This window comes from Callithrix jacchus, chromosome X, assembly GCF_049354715.1.
Source record: "Callithrix jacchus isolate 240 chromosome X, calJac240_pri, whole genome shotgun sequence".
Lineage (NCBI taxonomy): Eukaryota > Metazoa > Chordata > Mammalia > Primates > Cebidae > Callithrix > Callithrix jacchus.
Genome location: NC_133524.1, coordinates 32498726 through 32511692, shown reverse-complemented (window position 1 = coordinate 32511692; position 12967 = coordinate 32498726). Strand labels below are relative to the sequence as shown.

General features: G+C 35.6%; 1 protein-coding gene across 20 annotated transcripts in view; it reads left to right on the top strand.

Annotated features, from left to right (window-relative positions):
- Nucleotides 1-12967, top strand: part of DMD (dystrophin) — a 2312475-nt gene that overhangs the window by 1757998 nt on the left and 541510 nt on the right. For all 20 annotated transcript variants that reach the window (XM_054251383.2, XM_035288503.3, XM_054251382.2 and 17 more), the window contains one exon: nt 375-529. In XM_054251383.2, the coding sequence (XP_054107358.2) occupies nt 375-529 (155 nt within the window). The remainder of the gene's footprint in view (nt 1-374; nt 530-12967) is intronic.

The following is a 12967-nucleotide window of genomic DNA, read 5'->3' as shown; positions in this document are numbered from 1 at the left end:
GTTAATGAAGAGGATAATAAATGTATGTGATTTTTTTTTCGGCTCAAATGATGTCATATGTCACATACACAACAATTATATATGAGCTTATTTTTCTAGTTTGTTTCTCTTGTGATAAAACAATTAAGCCCAATTAATTGCTACTAAGTTGGAATACTTGATATTTGTTATTGCTTAAGATGCTGCATTTGAAAAGTTTTATCCTGTAAGGTGGGTTAGCTTGTGATTGACTAAATCACAGGCTAAAAGCAATCTAATATATGTATTCTGACCTGAAGATTCAAAAGCTATTTATGAAGTACTTAAGATCTTCCAACTAGAGATTTTAGAAAAAAAAAACTGACATTCATTCTCTTTCCCATAAAAATCTATAGCAGTTGGCCAAAGACCTCCACCAATGGCAGATAAATGTAGATGTGGCAAATGACTTGGCCCTGAAACTTCTCCGGGATTATTCTGCAGATGATACCAGAAAAGTCCACATGATAACAGAGAATATCAATGCCTCTTGGGGAAGCATTCAGAAAAGGTATGAATTACACTATTTCTAAAACTACTGTTGGCTCTGATAATGGGATGGTGATACTGGATGAAAAATGAAGATTTGTTTTTCCAATCCAGCTAAACTGGAGCTTGGGGGATTCGAGATGATAAATACCAACAAAACTCACAGACTTGGCTCAGTCATATATTTTTAAAATGAGGAACGTAAGATCCCATTTGCCCACTGTCACAAAAGTAGTGACATAACCAAGAGATTAAACAGAAAGCAAAATACTAATTTATAGCTAGAAGAGCCATTTGACAGTCTACTTTTAGAACTCTATCCAAAGAAATATCTTTCTATCTCATCGTTGTACATGCTGCCTTACCTGTAATCTGATAGATAAGTCACTTTGGGATTCATGATGGAGTTATAGCTGTCCGTGGTATCAAACTTGTATCTCACTCCACACATCCAGTGGGAAAATTTGTGGAGGGTAATATGACTCATCATTTCATTTCCCATTATATGTCTAGGGAAATGAACAGCTCTTATAGACAGTATCGCCTCAAACTAAGCCCTCTATCCTTATTATACCTCTCTTAATCTCTAGAGATATTTTCACCAGTATTTATTCCAATTATAAATAAAAATATAAATTATATAACTAATTGTTTATTATTTGTGCTATCAATTAATCTAAATGCCATGAGGACAGAGATTGTATCTTCTTTATTTGATACATTTCCAGGTCCTGAACCAGGTGATATAATAGGGAGCTAGTAAATGGTTTTTGAATGATCACTCCCTTTGTATAATGTACAATTACCTTGTACATGCTGAAAAAAATAGTACCTGTGCAATATGAGGAAGACCACAGTGAAAAATAAGTGAGTTCCAAAATATGACATCGATTACAGTTAGGTGATTTTTAATAAGAAGTCAACGTCACCATTGGGACCAAAACAAATTTTGAACTAAGAGCAGGAATTCTTATGAGAAATGAGATAATTATATATGGAAATTAAGAGACCAACTAAATTTTGAAACTGAGCTAGACATTAGAGAGATAGAGTAAACACTCCTGTGAAGCTAAATTTAAGCTAGTGACCCTGGGGAATAGAGCAGCTCTAGTCCTGAATTCCAGACAGTAGGTATATAGATGGAAAAAACCATGGAAAAGAAGATTCAACCTAAAGCTGGGAAGTTTTCATTGGAACCCTATGAAAAATACCCTGGTGGAAAAAGAGCAGACTTGAATATAGAACTGATATTTGGAAAAATTCTCGTAGTAACTACTCTCTCTCAATGGCAAGGCTTGGACTTTCTTCTCCAAATACAGGTCTTGTATGTATTCAGTTAAACAAGGACAGATTCAATTCAGGAAGGATTATTCACATAGAATCAATTGGTATCAGAGAATCAAACATTAGACCTTAGTGGGAAATATCTGTTTCTCAAAAAGAAGCCTTTCTGGGAAAGCAAATTAAAGTAGATATTAATTTAGTGAGTTTACAGGATATAAACTAAGGAGCCAAGAAGAAAGCTTGCTCATGGTATGAAACTAGACCTTCAGGAGACTGGTCTAGTCTATCTATGCTACTCTTTCTGACAAACCCCTCTCCATTCGCATGCTCCTTGATGCCCCAAGCAACTCTCTCAGTTTTTAAAAAAACACGTGGACTCAGGGAGAGAAGCATCACACACTGGGGGCAGTTGGCAGGGGTAGGGGAGAGACAGCGGGGGGTAGGGAGAAATAATATAACATGGGGAGAAATGCCAGATATAGTATGCACCTAAAGTAAAATTAAAATAAAAATAAATTATTTTATTAAGGTCTTTGGATTCTTCATGGGAACGACTTTCAGTTTGTATTTTTTGGCTTGATTCCAAGAAGGTATCATCTAAGGCATGCATATGTTACTTCTCCTATGGGTAAAGTAAATTAGAATTTTAAAAACCAACTCACATTTTTAGCCCATACAGAATCTGCAGTTCACCAAGCTACTTCTGACTCATGTCTATAAAGTTCTTCCCTTTTCTTTTCTCACTTCACATGTACTCTTTGCAAGAATTCATCCACTTGTGTAGTTTCAGTCTGTTGATGACTATCCATCTATATTTCCAGCTGAGAATGATCTTTTCAGTTTTATACATGTATATCTTACTGCTTTCTTTCGATGTTAATGTCCCACAAGAACTTCAAATTGAAAAGGTCCAAAGCTAAACTCATCTTTGCCCTCTTCTTATCTCTCTCCAAATGCAACCTACTTCTATTGTCCTTGTCTTAGTCCTTTTTGTGCTTCTATAACAAAATGCCAGAGACTGGGTAATTTATAATGAACAGGAATTTATTGGCTTATAGTTCTAGAGGCTGGGAAGTTCAAGCTTAAGGGGCTGGAATATGGTAAGGGCCTTCTTCTGTCATGATCCCATGATGGAAAGTGAAAGAGCAAGACAGAGAAAAAATGGGGCCAAACTTGTTCTTATATGAAACTTACTCCCACAATAATGACACTACTCTGTTCATGAGGGTAGAGTCTTCATGTCCTAATCATCTCTTAAAGGTCACACTTGCTACTGTTGCAATGGAAATTAAATTTTACCATAAGGTTAAGTGGGGGGGTTGCAAACATTTAAACCGTAGCTTTCTGGCCCTTTTATCCCAAAATTCATGTTCTTCTCACAGACAGAATACATTCATTTCATCCCAAAAGCCCCAAAAGTCTTAACTCATTTCAGCATAAACTCAAAAGTCCAATATAATATAAATTAGATATTGATGAGTCTCAAGGCACAATTCATCCTGAGGCAAATTCCCCTCTATCTCTGAGCCTGCAAAATCAAATCAAGTTCAGGCCCTCACCCTCGAACCTTTCCAGCTTCGATAACCACCAGCCACAGAAAGTTTTATTGATAGTCCTGCTCTAGATCATCTTGGCCCATGTTCACTTCAGCTATATATCCTAGTGTTCCATTATTGGAACACTAAGCATGTGGGAGTTATTTACCTTCTACTGTTCAAGGTCATTGCAACATGATTGCAGAAATTCCAAAAATTGTGACCTTAGGCATAAATGGGTTAAGCCATCTAGGGTACATTTATAATAATTATGTACTATACTACTTCAAATATCTTATTGCTTCAATTGATAAATAAAAAGTGTTATCTTTACACTTTATTTGTATTTTTTGACTTTTATTTTAAGAGATACATGTGCAGATTTTTTACATAGGTAAACTTGTATCATGGGGGTTTGTTGTATAGATTATTTTATCACCTAGGTATTAATCCTGGTACCTATTAGTTACTTTTCCTGATCCTCTCTCATTTCCCACCCTCCACCTTCCAGTAGTCCCTAGCTTACATTGTTCCCCTCTAGATATCCATGTGTTCTCATCATTTAGCTCCCACTTATAAGTGAGAATATGTGGTATTTGGTTTTCTGTTACTGTGTTAGTTTGATAAGAACAATGGCCTTCAGCTCCATCCATGTCCCTGCAAAGGACATGATCTCATTCTTTTTTATGACTACATAGTATTCCATGGTATTTGTGTTGGTCTCAAAAACTACAACTCCTATGTCCTGGATGGTTTTGCCTAGATTTTCTTCTAGGGTTTTTATGGTGCCAGGACATAGGAGTAGGCAAGGACTTCATGACCAAAACACCAAAAGCATTGGCAACAAAAGCCAAAATAGACAAATGGGACCTAATGAAACTCCACAGCTTCTGCACGGCAAAAGTAACAGTCACTAGAGTGAATCGGCAACCAACAGAATGGGAAAAAATTTTTGCAGTTTACCCATCTGACAAAGGGCTGATATCCAGAATTTACAAAGAACTCAAATAGATTTACAGGAAAAAAACAAACAAGCCCATTCAAAATTGGGCAAAGGATATGAACAGACACTTTACGAAAGAAGACATATATGAGGCCAACAATCATATGAAAAAATGCTCATCGTCACTGGTCATCAGAGAGATGCAAATCAAAACCACATTGTGATACCATCTCACGCCAGTTAGAATGGCGATCATTAAAAAATCTGGAGACAACAGATGCTGGAGAGGATGTGGAGAAAAAGGAACACTTTTACACTGTTGGTGGGAGTGTAAATTAGTCCAACCATTGTGGAAGACAGTGTGGCGATTCCTCAAGGCCTTAGAAATAGAAATTCCATTTGACCCAGCAATCCCATTACTGGGTATATATCCAAAGGATTATAAATCATTCTACTATAAGGACACATGCACATGAATGTTCATTGCAGCACTGTTTACAATAGCAAAGACCTGGAATCAACCCAAATGCCCATTAATGATAGACTGGATTGGGAAAATGTGGCACATATACACCATGGAATATTATGCAGCAATCAGAAATGATGAGTTTGTGTCATTTGTAGGGACATGGATGAATCTGGAGAACATCATTCTCAGCAAACTGACACAAGAACAGAAAATGAAACACCGCATATTCTCACTCATAGGCGGGTGATGAAAAATGAGAACACATGGACTGGGGAGTACTAAACACTGGGGTCTATTGGGGGGAAAGGGGGAGGGCCAGCAGGAGGGGGAGCTGGGGAGGGATAGCCTGGGGAGAAATGCCAAATGTAGGTGAAGGGGAGAAAGGAAGCAAAACACACTGCCATGTGTGTACCTATGCAACTGTCTTCCATGTTCTGCACATGTACCCCAAAACCTAAAATGCAATAATAAATTGAAAAAAATAACTACAACTATGACAAGGTGGCATGTTTACTTTTGTTGTTAAACTCATCTTAAAAAGGAAAGATTAGTAATATCAATATTTTGGTTATGGAGAAAAAGTATCTCATATCTTTGATAAACTTCTGTAACTATGGCTTTTTAGTTAGGAGGGATTCTGTGGAAAGCATTCTGATTACATCACTTCACACAGTTCAGGTTAGACACCATTTTACTGTGAAACATGAATGTATTGCCTACACTGAGACTTTCAGTCATATGGAGAAATTTATAAAAAATTTTTAGACGCTTGCAAGAATATTTAAATTGGCAATGAAATTTTTAGTTTTAAACTGTTGAATGTTAAATAAGATATAAAAGATACTTGGAAGAACTTTACCTTGATATCAGACACTGCCACGTTGTAGTTTCAACACACAATACAAAAGTAAACTAATGTTAGTTTATATTTTACTGTTTAAGTTTATTAATACATCAGATGAGTCCTCAGATTCTACAGTGGCTTTTGATAGGACCATTTTTATTTGCCATTTTATATAGAATAGATAAATATAAATAGCCATTTATGCTTAAAAGGATCGAATCTACTATTTATGGAAAAAAGAGAAGGCTGCTTCTCAACTAAATTGTACAGTTTAGAAACCCAGATCTGAACATAGATTATTGTTGTGAGCTATGTAGGAAAATATTTTGTTTTCCTTATCATATTTCTTATAGAGTTCACGTTAACACATAAGGCCAGAAATGTGAGCCTCTGCAAGTTTATTTCTTTCTCTTCAATCTCTGTGAATAGATATGAATTTGTGAATAAGATAATATTAGATGTGATATTATAAATTATTGTGAGAAGCCTCAAAGGATTAGATTTCAAGGACTGCCATCTGGCTCATGACTTTATGATGACACTGTCATGAGATTTCATTTCCTTATTTCTATTCCAAGATCACTCTTTAAACAAGAAATAAGCATTAACTCTGAATTGTCTGTTTGTAGCTGTATGAGGGATTCCACAACTACCAACTAGCCCAGTGCAAACTCATCAAGCAGAGAAGATGGTCCTTGCATCAGACGGTTAAACATGACTAGAATTCCCTTTGCTAAGCTCCTAGATACTCAAATATCCTTCTAGGTTTGAAGAAAGATTCAACATGTACACGTGTGTATATATGTGTGTGTACATACATCTATATATATGTATATGTATTTGCATCCATATATATACAAACACGCCTTCTTCCTTAAAATAACATCTCGATATTCTCTGTCCTTCCTAATAATACGTTTTATATTTTAATGATCAAAATTAATAGTTGATTGTCTGAAACATTTTTTTATCTGAAAAAATTACCTATTTTCTCCATCTTTGACAACCTTGAAAGCACTTGTAAGTCACTCTGCTTCTGTGTTCCTAGGTCCTTTCTCCTCTTCTTCACTTCATTGAAACACGAACAAAGAAAAAAAATTGAGCCTCATTTTGCGTGCAGCCAGGAGCTACTGTATTTAAACACTAGATATCTTTTACATTCTCCAACATGTTATTTTAGTAATTATTGTACTTTCTTTCTCTTGGATAATCAATTACTTTCTTCTTTTTGCTCCTCGCCTTTAGCAGGCCAACATTTTCAATTCTCCCTCATCCTAAAAGAACTTTTTTACTATATCATTTTTTCCTATCCAGTTGTCCTTGCTTTTCCTTACTATATAATTTTTTAAGCAGTAGTTGACATTAATGTTTCCTGTTCTTTAGCTACTGGTTATACTTTGACCCACTCCAAGCTCACATCCCCAGCACCACCACTTTATGAAAACAAGGACTTACTAAGATCATCAATGATTTTATAATAGCTAATGACTGTATTTTAATTCATCCATCTACTTGACCACATTTTAACATTGATCCTATTGGTTTACTCTACTAGTCAAAACTTTATCCTCCTTGGTTCCCAGAACAATATTATCTTGCAAATCTCTTATTTCTCTAATCATATAAGAAGTGCGAGGTGCTTGGCACAATGCCTAGCACAGAGTAAGAACTCAGTGAAATATTACCTGCCAACAACATTATAAAAACTATTTTACTTACTCAACAAATACTTCTGTATAAAGTATGTGCTAGGTAGGCCCAGTAATTGGTACTTGATATAGAGCAGTGAAAATACCTACCCTCAGAAAGGTTATAATCTGGGAAGCAGAAGTTGGGAGACAGACAGACATTGACAAATAAAAATTAAATATATGATGTGTCAGATGGTCATGCATGCAATGTGGAAGAATAAAGAGGAAAACAAGTAGAGAGAGAGAGAGAGAGGTGGAAGAGCAGGGCTGCCATGAAAATGTGGTAATCAAAAAAGTTCTTACTGAAAAGGTGAAATTTAAGCAAATTCTAAAGGACCTGAGGATGTGGGCCATATGTATCATTGGGGTGGAAAAAGTAGACCGGGAGGTCCTAATAAGTGAAAATGCCCCGAAGCAGGAATATTCTTGGCATGTTGAAGGAACTTTAAAAGAGAGATCAGTTAGGCAGAAAAGGATCAAATGAGCAGGAAGGTAGTTGACAATAAATTTAGAGGGGTAACTGGCATCTCATTATATTGGCCTTTTAGGCCTTTCTATGGACTTTAGGTTTTAATCTGAATGATATGGTAGTTATTGGAGGGTTTTGAGTGGAGGATGACATGTTTTATCTTATCTCGCTCCTCTGTTATTATAAACTAAACGGAAGTAGTGAGACCATTAGGAAACTGATGTCATAATTCAGTCAAGAGATGACTGTGACTGACATCAGAATGGGAGAGGTGAATGTGGTGGGGAGTGGTTGGATTCTACTATATTTTGAGTACAGAGCATGAAAGATGTTATAGTGGAATAAATTTAGGTGTGAGAGAAAGAGAGGAGTCGAGGAAGATGCACAAGTTTTTAGCCTGAGCAACTGGAAGATGGGGTAACCATTTACTGAGATGGGGAAGGCTCCAAGAGTAACATATTTTGGGAGGAAGATGTGGACATGTTACGTATGAAATGACTTTTATACATCTAGGAGATGTGTGGAGTAGATAGCTGGATTTACAAATCTTAAGTTACAGGGAGTATCTCAAGATAAAAAGTTGGGAGTTAGAACAATGATAAGTGTGCGTTCTTATTCCTCAATACAATTTTAAATGTTAATGTTCCATTCTTAACTTTCTCTCTTCTTTCTCGCTACAGATTTTGAGTAGCTTTGTCTGTTGTAGTTAAGACTACTCAGTGTCCACTTCCATCTTACACCCTTCTGATCACCAGAACTATACTTTCAGTCACCTACCCTACATTACCACCTCCATATGTTACAGGCTCCAAAATGTGTTAAGTAGAATGCATTATGTGCCCCTAAAACAATGCTAAATTTTCTGTTTTCAGTGTAGTGTAATTGCCTAAGTTAATTGTTTCTAAAACTGAAAATCTAAGAATTACCATCTACCTTTCCTTTGATCTCTTTTTCCCAATCTACTGACACATTTATTCAATTGGCTTCCAAATTCTGTTTCTAGAGCTTCAAAACTGCTCTAGAAACAATTTCCTCTCTTTATCCCTGCTGTCACTTCATCCTAAAGCCTATTCATTCTTTGTGGATTTCTGGGAGAGTGTAACCACATTTTCTCTGTCCTGCCAGTCATCAAGTCTTTACACTAATTTGACATTCACACCAGCCTTTGATCTGTCTTCCTTAAAATGAGTCTTTTTGCTTCCCTTTGATTCCAATGCTCTTTTTTTCCCTCCTGAGACTTGATGCATGATATTTACATGTATGACATATTTCCAAAAACACTCACAAATTTTTCTGAAAGTAAAAACAAGTGAAAAAGTAAAACTTTTTTTCCTGGGAAGAAAAGCCAATAGCGTTATATGCTTTTGCTTGTTCATTTGTTTGTTTATTTAGGAGAGGGACACCCATTTGAACTTCACAAGAGTCTTATATGCTGTATTTACAAATACTATCCCTTTTCTGGAACTGCTTGAGGACTGTTTTATGATCCTCAGCAGACTGTCATATTATTTTGTAGCCATACCTTGTATTTGCTGAGTAATTGTACTCAATAATTGTTTGTAAATTGAATGAAACAATTAATCACGTGTTGGGCACTGAATGGCTTTGGAGTATCTCCAGAAATTTAAAGGATAAAGATTTGCTGCTCTCAAAACTATGTACCAAAATATGATCGAATGCTAGCAGGACATTTGTTTGAAATACAACCTTTATTATATTGGGGGCTGCTCATAATACATATGTAGAATATTTTATTCAGAATATTAAAGTTCCTGACTGAACATAAACCCATAACCCCAGCACTTTGGAAAGCTGAGGTAGAGGTGGGAGGATCACTAGAGGCCAAGAGTTTGAGACTAGCCTGGGTAACACAGACCCCATTTCTACAAACCATTTTTTAAAATAGCCAAGTTTATAGTCACAGCTACTTGGGAAGCTGAGGCAAGAGGATTCTTTGAACCTAAGAGTTCAGTTTAACTCTGCAGTGAGCTATGATCATGCCAGTGTACTCCAGCCTGGGTGACACGTGATACTCTGTCTCTCAAAATTAAATTAAATTAAATTAAATTAAAGCTACAAATAACCCTAAAGCCACCAGTTCAACCCCCTTAATTTTGAATACCCTATTTTAAATTCCTCTTATACAAAATACAACTGCTAGTCAATTTTAAGGACTGAGAGGATTTGGTATGTTAAAAAATGTAATCCTTTATCAACTCCTTTAGGTACACTTCTTTTAGCAATATGAGAAAGTGTCTCTTGGCTCTTCAGGAGAGAGTTATATGTATGATTACAAGACACTTTCATTATTATATTGCTGAGACCCAATTTTCCCAACTGATTATGAAGCATAGCAATTCTTTATAGGTTTCAGTGAGCTGAGATCGTGTCACTGCACTGCAGCCTGGGCAGCAAAGTGAGACTCTGTCTCCAAAAAAAAAAGAATTCTCACCATTCTACAATAGGATAATATAACATCTATTTTTGAAACCTTGGGACTCTGGGCCAGGGAATGTCATGATCCATATAGATCTAAAAGTTCATAGTGGTAACAGCTTGCTTCATTTTATGTCATCTCCTTTCAAGTAATTAGAATGTTTCTAGCTTGCAGGGATTGCACACAAAGGGAGACATTTGGAACCATGTCATTGGTGATTTACTGCTGTGGAAAATTACCTGGTGATGTAGCCAAGTAGCCATTTTCATTCTAACCTGGTCCTATAGTCCTGAATGGGGCTGAACCAAAACACCAAAATATATGTTTAGAAATGCTCATATGTATCAGTTTTCCCAGGAAAACAAATAATATAGAAAACTTATCATTGTTTCCTAATAAAAGTTATAGGATACCAGCAGACTGTTTTTTATTCATGAATTTCATATTATAGTATCAAAATTAAAGCAAATGGAAGGAAGTTTATCTTATTTGGTTTAACTGAACCATTAATGTTAGCTATAATACCCGTTATGTTACTTTTCAATTATATTTATATTTTTCATTTTATTTCTATCTGTATCATTCTCAGAAATACTTTTTTAAAACATTCAATAAAGATAGAATTTAGGTAGATTTATTTTTAGGAAGTTGAGTTTTTTTGAAAACTGAATACAATCATCACTTGACTTAATTTTTATCTGTATACTTCCAGTAATCTTATGGTTTTGGGATCTTTGGGTTTATTTACTATATAATAGGGATATGTTTTCTTTCTATAAATCATTAAGTCAAATGATTTCTTATATTAAAAATATGTAGGACATATAGGTATTAATGAGTTTTATGAAATCTAATTTTTTAAATTTCCCCCTCAAAAGAGATGTCATTTAAGCAGTTCTAGGTTGTGATCAATAGCAGATTTTTTTTTATTGCAGCCCTTTTTCACCCACTAGGGAAACCTGGTGTCATCCTTGACCAATTGTAGCAAAGAGCCTGGCGCAGATCCTTTGTTTTATAACAAAGCAGAATCTGAACTCCTGGCTACTGCTAGCTACTTCCCAGCCCAGGCCCCAGAAGCCCTATGCCTACAGCCCCTGTGTGTTTTTGTGGCATTTCTGAAACACAGAGCTACTTAAACTTGTTTCTAAGCCCAGATCGTGCCTTTTTGATTTTCTATTTTGGTATCTTATCTACCATTTATCAGTGTTTGGAGGTTTCTTCTATATTTTGAAATGACTTCTTTCTTGCAGTACAAAGTGATTCTTACTGTTGAAAATACCAAAAATTTACAAATAAAGAATCATTCTCAACATTCTTAGCGTTTCCATCATATTTTTGTAAATATATTTTTGCCTATTTTTATTTTACTTACTCCCTGTTTATTGACAGTTAAAAACATTTTCAGATAGTTTTATTTTTTCATTTTAAAAATCCTTGCCACATTTTTATTAGGAAGGAAATGTCACCATGTACCTCAATAAATTATTTTCCATTTACATGGGGAAAATAATTTCTTGAGGTACATGGTGACATTCTTCCAGTCAGTGTTTTATGCTCTGGTCATTTTGTCATCATTATTCACAGAAACAGATGAAAAATATTTTAATTAACTGGGAAATCGATTCCCCATTCAAAGCAGTGGTTTTTTGTTTCAAATATCTCCTAATAGTCAGCTTCACACTTTGCTTTATCAGATCCCTAATTATGATACTCATTTTATCACTTTGTTTCCAGTCAGTGTGTTTATGCCACAGAGCAATGAAAACAAATCAGGTGAACCAAATTAAATCACCTTTGTTGATAATAACCTATGTTGCTTAAACTTAGAGCAGCTCGTACAATTACTGATTGTCTTTTTCTTCTATATTGCCAGTATTTTAAATGTACTAGTGAATTTGGGTTAGCTCTTGAACTTCAACTTTATTGCAACCTCTTTTTAAAAATGTTTGAATGAAACAAACCCTCCATGAAATGACCAAATACAATTTCCATGCTGGGACAAATTAGATGAATAATAATCATAGATTTATAATGATTATTATCTTATGTTTCTGTAGTGAAATATGTTTTGTGGATATGTGTTATATAAGTGATACCTACATTTTCTTTTCAAATAGAAATGCTAAAATGGCATTGTTCTCTTTAGCTGTGAGTCTAGCAATTGACCTCTACTCAATCAGAACTGTGGTTCCATCCCAAATCTGTAACTCTGGGTCCTATGGTCCCTTCACTGCTGTTTAATGAATACCTATCAAATTGGAAGGAGGTTTCTGGCAGCTATTCACAGTAATCTAATCTCATCTCTGTCTTCTTCAATATTTTCATCAGTGGCTTGGATGACGACATAGATAACATACTTATCAGATTTGCCAATACCACAAAGCCAGAAGAAATAGCAAATATAGCAGACAAGCATATCAGGAGCCAAAAACTTCAACAAGTCGAACTGGTAGGCTGAATGTTGAAAGATGTAATGTAAATGCAAGGTGCTACACATGGATTCAAAAGAAAACTAAAACAAAAACAAAACACATCTGAGTTAGACTGCACTCCCTGGAAATAGACTAAGATAGAGAGTTGTGTGCAAAAGGCTTTTTGAGGAGTGTTCCCATGAGATACATGTATAAAGTTGTAAGACAGGCAAGATTGCACAGAGGAAGTGCAGTGCAGTTTTCAGTACATTGGGGCCTCATCAGATTTTCAAGGGAGTTTTGGAAATTGCAGGGCCCTTTAGGGACACACTGAATTGAATCAAGGGATCTGGGCCTTTGTAGCCCAATACTAGCAT